The following is a 10,043-nucleotide window of genomic DNA, read 5'->3' on the forward strand; positions in this document are numbered from 1 at the left end:
ATGGAGGGGTGGAGAAGTTGATGGAGGCAAGAAAGTTCACCTTAAAAAATCAGGGGGTAATAGAGAGGAGGGAACTGATGAAAAAAGACTGTCATGCGGGGAAAAGTTTGCCCTCCTGTCAAGATCAATCCAATGTCTGAGACTTGAATTTACATTAATTTCCTTCCCTACCCTTCCCCTTATTAAAACTCCTAAACTGGGTGAAATAAGTTCCCCTCATTCCCCTTACCGTAACTCCCAAACAAGATATTGTATTTTCTCTTCCTTTCCCCTCCCCTCTGTCAGTGAACTCCCAAACAAAGTAGTTGAAAACTAGAAACAATGGAAAAAGTGAAGTAGCCTACAGTCAAACTCTTTGAACTAGATAATTTTCTCAGGTTTATTCTGACTATATTGGGGTTACATATTATGAGGAAGACTCAGGTGTTGTGTTATTTATTGTCAGTACTACATGTCCCAAGCTACGATGGAGGAGAGTTGTGCTACTAGTCAGATCTACATGACATGAACCTAATTACAAGCAAGATTACAATTATAAATACTAAAGAAATGGTGCCTAAGAAGACGGATAGATTCTTCTCCAGGTCCAACTCATAGGTTGGCCAGGAACATGGCTGCATCTAAAAGAGACTTAAACGACTTGAAAGCAAAATCTGTGAAAAAATTCACATTAGAATCTGATAAGCTAATATAAGACCCACTCTAAAACCTATTCAGTACTCACATTCCAAAACCCATCAAAGAAAAGTTAAGGGACAAACCTATTTGATGATGATTTCCTTGTGAGCCTTAAACGACAGAATTACATTCCATGCAAGGGCCACCATATTTGCTGCAAGAACCTGCCATTGTGAATGCGGTCATAAACTTAAGGTAAAAGGACAGGCATGAAAGTAAATACATGTCTGAGCCAATTAAAGTGGACATTGTCCGATGATCTATTGTTGTTTTCTGCAAAAATCATCAGTAGTAATTCTCTTGATGCAAAAATCAAAGGATTTATCAAAAACTTGAGTGGTGCTGCATTATGCAAGAATTACAAGTTGGTTTACAGTGTAAACTCACACCAACACATATAAGGCACCAAATAAATGAAAATGTCTCATGTATATTTTGAATCTAACAAGGTCCTATTTATGATTACTGACACTGACAAGCACCTTACCTGTAATTTCTGAGGAACAAACAGGAAATTGAGAAATTGAAATGGTATCCACAATTGCCAATTCGCCAGCACTGATGAAAACCACTCCTGTACGAACATGTGTATGAAATAAATACATGTGCACATTGCATAACTAAAGCTCTAGCAGCTGAAACAAAGTAATCTTCACCTGCTGAAGCTTTGGGACTACTTGAGAAGGCCTTCCCTCCAAGGTGACAAGTGAACATAAAAAAACTCCTATAAAGATAGGAGAGAAGACAAACTGTAGAACAACTGATGAATGTTATACAAACATCCATTCCTTGACAAGGTACAATTAAAATTTTATTTGCATAGGCTTCACGTCTCAGTACCTGATCAAGCAGAAGGCGCAAGAACGCACCCGATGCTCCGGGCATTGTGACCAGTTTACTCAAAGATAAATACCTGCAAAAGAATCTTCAGTTCATTCAAGATCAAGTAGTCCAATCAGTAAAGTCAACAAATAATATTAATACGCCCTTGGTTCTTATTACAATAACTGTGTGTGTATTCTAAGAGACCAAAGATCCTGGGTCAAGACTATTCAACTTGCATAAAGAAATGATAAATCCAAACTTCATTCAGATTATAAATATTAAGATTTTCTCGATATATTAGCCCCTCAAATCTTTAATATTTTGCAAATAATCCCTCAAGTAATTGCAATTGCTATTAGGTCCCCTATTTTTATAACTTGTTGCTACTACCCTTTGATTAGAGAGATTAATTTGAATAAATTATAAGAATGTGGGGCATAATAGCATTTGAAGGACTAGTTTTCAGACAACTTACAAGAATTGGAGAACCTAATGATTTGAGGGACTCATTTCAAAATATTAAAGATTTAAGGGACTATTATGGGAAAAATCATAAATCTTAATAGATATGATACGTGCTTTATCAATACAGATCGAACATTATTATAATTTACAAAAGTATATTCTAACTTACTATTCTAACAATGTGTACATCTGTATATATTTTACACAGATCAAGCATATTCCTTTAGTGTTAATATACTTCACTCTGCAAATAAACTATTACATCATGTAACCAGTATATGTAGACATGCTATCAGTCTCTTAATTCCCTGTGCATCTTATATGCATTCCAGAATTTGCAACTTAGATCCATAAAAACTTGTACAGATCAAGTTTCATCCAACAAAATGCCTTAAATGTGTTTTTAATATCTCCACAAAGATACCTGATTTTCATTTTTGTTTCCATTTTTTAAGATTGGTAAAAAATGGGCTCATATTGTAACCAAAATGGTTGCACCTTGCCAGAAATTTCCCCAAAGAATATCAGATAATCCATGAGCGTTCAAAGATGGATGCAATTCATAAAAGCACAGAGAGTACACCAAAGTATCTTTCGGATAATATTCTTTTTACTCTAAAACTAGTTAGCCACTTTGACCTTCCTAACTGCTTGCCCACTTTCGTAGTATGTAGCAATCCTTTCTCATTAACCTGCAATATAGATTGTTCGACACGATAACAGGAAAAGAATTATAATAAAACTTCTAGCTCTTATAATCTGTATTCCAAGTCAACAACAGAAGACTACTATTAACCAGTCTTATGGTTTTGAAATTCTTGTTTGAAGTGAGACTGTGGAATGAATCAAAACCATCTACTATAAGGTAAACAAAGACACAGTTGAACAAAGTTGGCGACAGGTTAACTGCAGTCCCTTCACTAGTGTGTGCAGCAGTCAAATGCTGATCACAGACATTGCATGATTCCATAAGTGGCAGCTACAATAACTAAGCACCTCTCCATCTATGGTATGTAATTCTCCTCCCTATGTGTAGTCATGTATTTGCATTTTTCTTCTGAAAAATAGTTGCCAAATATTCGCTTTTTAAATCTCTTTATAATTCTACTCAGCTAATTTTGAAGCACTGTAAGAAGAGGAATTGTGACCAGCTATCAATCAACATGGATTTCTCTCTTGAGACTGAAAACTCCCAGGAAGACATGCCAAACCAATATGAAAAACAAAAAAGACCAATAAATGGTCCAGTCAAAGCCCTTTGTGCTATCATGGAAATAGACATAGGACAATAGAAGACCCATACCCGACGTGCAAAAAACAGTAACAAGAAAATTAAGAAGGAAATGATAGATGTTTTTACCAAAAATGCAGTGTAGGACCCACCAATGCAAGTCCCAGGAAGGTGAAAACAAATGTCCGCTTTAGGTCCAGTTTCGTCACTCTATTAATCACAAACTGAACACATGAAACAGTGAAGGACGAGTCAAGCATGTCATAAGTCAAACCAACATCGAGAAGCCAAACTAAATAACTTCATAAACTAAATCACAACAGTTGGACTGAAAAAACCAAAATTTTTAAACCAAGTCACAATAGCTTACTTCTGATATGTAATAAATTTAAAAAAAAACATAAAAACATATAGTCTATACCTAAACTCAGTTTCTTTTTCTTTTTTTCAAACTAGGCCAATGAATTTAGCTGGAAAAATTCAAATTTTTATCAAAATAAAACAATTACAAGCCAATCAAATAACAACACCCCCAAGTAAAGTAAAACTAAGTCACAATAGCTTACTTCTGATATGTAATAAATTTTAAAAAAAAAACATAAAAAATATAGACTATACCTAAACTCGGTTTCTTTTTCTTTTTTTCAAACTAGGCCAATGAATTTAGCTGGAAAAATTTCAAATTTTTATCAAAATAAAATAATTACAAGCCAATCAAATAACAACACCCCACAAGTAAAGTAGAAGAATCATCTTTTGTTAAATCTTTGTAAAATCCAAATTAGACATCCCATCCTTTGTAAAATCCAAATTAGACATCCTATGCAAATTTGACATCCTATCCAAATTAGACATCCGTCACATCCCAAAACAAAATATATGGAGTGCATTTTTAGTAAAACTAGGAAAGGAAGAGAAACTATGGTACATATTGATTGCCAAGAAATACCTAAAACTAATCATTTTCGCTATTTAGAATCAGCATGAGGCATGATGGTGAGATAGAGGATGATATTGTGCATCGAATCAAATCGAGATGGTTGAAATGGAGGAGTGCTTCGGGAGTTTTATGTGATCGTAGAATACCAATGAAACTAAAGAACAAATTCTATAGGACGGTTATAAGACCAAATATGCTTTATGGATTAGAGTGTTAAGCAATTAAAAAACATGTTTAAAAAATGAATGTAGCAGAAATGTGAATGTTACGATGATCTTGTAGGTATACATTAAAAGATATGATAAGAAATGAGTGCATCCGTAGTAAATTAGAGGTTGCTCCTATTGATGATAAAATGAGAGAGAATAGATTAAGATGATTTGATCATGTACACTGTTTTAAAAAAACATTTGCCTAGTCCGTCTAGGTGTACGCCTAGACCTAGGCGGTACCTAGGCCGCCTAACTAGCCAGCAGTCCCTAACGTCTAGGCGGTAGCTAAGCTACCCACCTAGATTTTAGAAGTGTTTAGTGAAGCATTTTCTGCTTACGTGAACTACACCCTTTAGGCATTGATCATGATTTTCTGTGTTGCAGCCTCCACATCCTCCAACCTCCTCCAAACTCCTTTAACCTCCAAATATGAACGTCTCTACTACCTCCTCCGACCTTCAGCAAAACTTCCTCGACCGTCACTTAAATGAAGAAAAAAATCCGTCTAGACATTAGTTTGACACCTAAGTCTTCTATAACATTGACATTTACTATCAATTATTATAATTAAAAATAAAAAAACTCATAGGCTCTTGGCATCGAGTCCAATGCCTAAGCCTCCTAGTGCTTTCTATAACATAGTTCTTATTTTGACTATTTAGTATCTAATTATGCATGGTTTAAAATGGATCTAAGATTACCGTCTAAGCGCTAGACGCTGGCTGAAACGCCTAGTCCGTCTAGCGTCTTCTGTAACATTGATCATGTACAACGAAGACCCCTTAGTGCACTGATTAGAAAAAACGATAATATTAGAGTTAATGGGGCTAGGAACCTAGGAGATCTAGAGGTAGACCTAGAATGATTTGGTTAGAAGCAATTAAGAAGGATATGATTAAGACTAACTTAACGGAGATGACCCATAACAAAATGGAATGGAAAATATGATTCATGAAGCTGACTCCAAACATTTGGGGTAAAGGCTTAATTGTTGTTGTTGTTTGTATCCTTTATTTGACATTAGTTAGCACCAATATTTATAAGCATAGTTTCTGACATAAAATTAATATTTCAAAATATGCAAACAATTGATTAGAAATTTCTTTCTACCACATAACTCTTATATCACCTAAGATGAAACCATATAGAAATGAATCTCAATTCACTAATCAACAAAACAAGGTGCTTAGCCACTTATCTCAGTCAATTTTAAAAAAATTGGAAGCGCGAGGCAAACCGTGAGACCCTTTAATGAAGTGAAGTGTAAGCTTCAAAGTGTGAGGCATAAGCCTCGTGAGTTGTAGAATTTTTAACTTTAAAGTCTGTAAAAACTATGAACATAATTGACAAATAGATACATTCATGTCCTCATTAGTAACTAGTAAATAAGAATTAAATATGTAAAGTATAGACACAAATCATAATAAACTAAGCTACATGCATTAACATATATCTTATTTACACTCACATGGTCATATTAAAGATACATTGAGACATTTTAATATTAGTCAAAAATCCTTTTAATCCTTTTATACCATTCTATCTTGTCAAACCGTGCGCCTCAAAAGAGAAGCACTTTACTCACACTTCAGTTATGCTTTAAGCAATGAGGTGTAAGCTTCAAGTGACAAAGATTCACTCAAGTGTTTCAAAGCATTTACCCGTGAAAAAATTTTGAAGCGAGTTTCAAAGTGAGTTTCAAAAAAATCTTGTCTTCAATTGAGATTCTCAATAGAAACTAACATCCTAGAATCTTTACAAGTCACAATCAAATTTTATAAGTTTATCAATATCAATGTCAGAGTTTACTCTAGTTCGCATCACTTTTGAATAAATAGCTATTTCATTATTGGAACGACTCACATCATGGATTCCTACTCTAGACAATCCATCTTTTTGAACAAAGACTGCATCCTGGACGTAAGCCTAGGACTCTGACAATCCATCTTAACCCTTTAACACCTGAGTTAGGCCTCAAGGACAGTAAAACAAATATTTTCAGCACAAAGAAAAAATTTATCATCAAAGTGGTTACTTAATGTTCAAGATATAGAAACAATCACAATAATGACACTATGCATAAAGCAACCCAGAATCCAACTGGCAGACACAGTTCACAATTCTGAAGATTTTGGCCATTTTCATAAGCTTCCTGTTGTAACTATGATATAACTAGATATTAAGTTGAGATTAAGCGATCATAGGCTTGTTTTACACACTCGCAGAGAAACATCATAATTTGCAAGTATTAGATATGCATTTCTTCTTGGCACCACGATCATGATAAGTGATCATAGGCAGAGGTAACAGTTATGTCAGTTTGTGCACAGGTTTGGAAGTTCTGTTTTGGCTTCTATGCTTGCGGAGCTGAATTTGTGGTAGCTGAATGTGTTTATATGGTGTTAAGAGACTCCCAATGTCCCTCTCGACGGTTTCCTTTGTTATTTCTCCAGCAGCAACTATGCAGTTGGCATGGCATCGACTGGTCGTTGCTTTCATATGCTCAATATTGGTGCAAGTTTTCTTTTGTGACGATGTCTAAGATGGGACTGTGGGTTGGTGTCTGTTTGGGTTCAGCAACAGCGGCCAGTCTGCTTCTTGGACCTCGTCCTGGGAATTAATAGCTCATTATCTGTCATTGTCCCGCAATTGGATGTGTAACAAGTTGTGGACACAACAGCTGAGAACGGGTCCTTTGGTTTTTCTGTTATGTCTTTTCTATTTCAGGAGCTTCCCTGTTTATAGCTCATATGTATTTGGTATAATACTTACCTGTATGGGGTATTCTTTTGTATAAGTGAGGGATGTCTCACTTCATGATGTGCTAGCTCTCAAAGTATATGAGAGGCGGAATCATGTAACATGTTTTTGATTTAATGATATCTATCTTTCTATTAAAAAAAAGAGAAAATTAATAATATTATTATTATCTAAAATGACATTGAAATACTAAAGCCAATAAGTTGCAGATAGAAAATTTTATGACATCAATCCAATATTAGTGTTTCATCAAAAAGTTAAATGAAGCTAGGGGAGAATAAGCAGTACTTGGCAAATTAAATCTCCAATGAGCGTCAAAATTGCAGAGGTTATAGCTTTTGTTGCCACTGGGTACTTGTCAAGAGCCGTCAAATACCTGAAATACTAACAGAATATCAATCATGGATGCATAGATTGTTAAAATGTAAACTTGCCCTTCCCAAGGAGAAACCAACAAACAAAAAAGTATGGATATGGACTGCGTTCGGCTATGAAAACGACACATAAAAGAGGAAGCCATGGAAAAGAGGTTAAGCTATGGAGTTGACACATAGAAGAGAAAGCTCAACAAAAAAAAGGACCAAGTGATAGCGACTGTCTGACAATTTGATCACAACCTCTATAAGTTTCACTTCCTGCCTAAGAAACAAGACAGGTGGCTTTCCATATAGGCTGGAGTAAAAAGTATTCAAGTAGCCTTCACATGCAATTTAAGCCAAGTTGAATGAGAATAAGAAGCTAAATTGAAAACCTAGGCCACAAAAAAAACTCAATAAGTTTAATAAACAAGGAAAAAAACACTCAGTCAGTCTAATAAACAAGAAAAAAATTGCTAAAGGAAATGTTGCTCAATAAAAAAACACTCAATAAGTTTAATAAACAAGAAAAAACTCTCAATAAGTTTAATAAACAAGGGGAAAAAACACTCAATAAGTTTAATAAACAAGAAAAAAAAATCTCAATAAGTTTAACAAACAAGGAAAAAAACACGCGATTAAGCAAAAAAAAAACACTCAATAAGTTTAATAAACAAGAAAAAAATTGCCAAAGGATATATTGCTCGTTTCCAAGGAACATTCTCCCGAAAACAATTTGTGTTTCCCTCGTAAGTCAAGAATCTATATATTATCTCTAATTCTTATCTTACATATACAATAGGTATTATGCTGGTACTTATACCATCTACTTTAATGATGAAAAGCAGAAACCTATTAGGTTGGAGATTAATAAACTTCAAAAGTGAGAAGAATAAGAAGACAAAGAAATAAGAAGTATGGAATATCAGCTGGACAGAACTCTTCAGGGATGAAAACAATCTGTGGTATGCTTTGGTTAAATTCCTGAAATAATTACTGATATTGTTAATTGTTGAGAAGGACAGTCTTTCAATGCCAACACAATACATATTCATTAAGAAAATAGGGAAACAAGGCATAAAAAACCGTTATTTCTAATATGATGGATTTCTATCAACATCGCTTATGAAGAATATTAGTTGTAGTCTATTTACTTTACTACAACTAGTTGTAGTCAATTTTCCAACAGAACACGGGATCAGAGAAAGGTTATAAACTCATGGTAGATTTGACGCTTGTTTCATGGTTGTATTATCATTTTTATTAAATATGTAAAGTTACTACTTAATTAATTTATCATATCTATGACTAACCTAAAAAAATTTGGAGTTTTCTGTATCCAAATGTCCATATCATATCGTAGCCGATACTTGTACTCATATTTCATGCACACGTGAATTAACTAGTCGATAATGATACATTGAGGAAAAGAGAAAAAATGCTATCACAGGTTAGAAAGTTGAAATTCTGCAAGGCTCCATCTACCTATAATGAAAACCATCACCCACTGTTCAAAATTCTGGCTCATCGATTATGGTACATTGAGAAAAGAGAGCAACTCCATTGTTTTTGAAATTGTTTTTCAAAATTTGCCAACTTTTTCTATAACTCTTCTTCTGCAAAAGTGCATACCACTCCTCAAAATCAGACACATCTCACATTCTTCTACTTAGTCTATACTGAGCTGGATAAGATCAATCCAAGCCAACCCTACTCTTCATGTTATTGAACTCCAACGACAGTTACTTCCAAGAAAAGGCTTCACTGCGCTTTAATACCCCAGAGTTTTGCCCTTTTTTCTTAACTTTGATACCCTTAAGTTCTATTTTGATAACTTGATATCTCAAAAGTTTTCAAATTAATGCTCATTGGACAATTTGATACCCTAAATCCCTAACTTCCTTCCCCACAAAAACTGAAAATTGGGGCGAAAACTTGTTTCTCGATCACGTTTTTATGTTGCTAATTGATATCCATAAACAAAACAGAAGCTCAACTGCTTTGCACTTTGGGCGATCAAATAGTCAAAATTGAGCTTCACACTGGTGAAACTATTGAACATTAACAACAATTGTTTCTAAAAAAAATTGAAAAAAAGAGGGTAAAGAAGAAAAAAAAAGAGGGCAAAGAAGGCAACTTTACCATGACAAGAAAGAGAAACCACCATCCCCGCTTCCATCACCACCACCACCACCACCCAAATCCCCATCCTCCACCCGTACCCGAACCCGCATCCGAAACCGCACCAACCCGCACAAAGCCCGAACCCGCTCCAGCACGCCCAACAACACCAGAACCAAGACGGCTCGTAACCTCACCCTTGTGAAAGAGACAAGGGGGTCTAATTCTCGAAGAAGAGGGTATTTTAGGGCGATGATGGGGTTTGGGGGCTGAGATTGAGTTGATAGAGGTGAGGATTGCTGGGGACCTTAGGAGGATTGCCGCCATTTGCGCGATGCTAAGCGAGAGCGGAGGTTTTGGGGTTTTTTTTTAAAGTCAGGGTTTTGGAGTTTGGGCCTCTCTCTCTTTTATCCGGGGCTTTTTGTATTTATTACGTTCATAGAATCAACTTTTAA

General features: G+C 35.1%; 1 protein-coding gene across 1 annotated transcript in view; it reads right to left on the reverse strand.

The window, feature by feature from the left end:
* Positions 1–9,701, reverse strand: part of LOC109831105 (protein sym-1) — a 10,476-nt gene extending 775 nt beyond the window's left edge. The window contains exons 1-7 of the mRNA XM_020398444.1: positions 9,610–9,701; positions 7,400–7,487; positions 3,329–3,423; positions 1,519–1,591; positions 1,335–1,427; positions 1,166–1,252; positions 762–842 (exon numbers count right to left, since the gene is read on the reverse strand). Coding sequence (XP_020254033.1) covers positions 762–842; positions 1,166–1,252; positions 1,335–1,427; positions 1,519–1,591; positions 3,329–3,423; positions 7,400–7,487; positions 9,610–9,701 — 609 coding nt within the window. The remainder of the gene's footprint in view (positions 1–761; positions 843–1,165; positions 1,253–1,334; positions 1,428–1,518; positions 1,592–3,328; positions 3,424–7,399; positions 7,488–9,609) is intronic.

This window comes from Asparagus officinalis, chromosome 2 (genome assembly GCF_001876935.1).
Source record: "Asparagus officinalis chromosome 2, Aspof.V1, whole genome shotgun sequence".
In the NCBI taxonomy this organism is placed as follows: Eukaryota; Viridiplantae; Streptophyta; class Magnoliopsida; order Asparagales; family Asparagaceae; genus Asparagus; species Asparagus officinalis.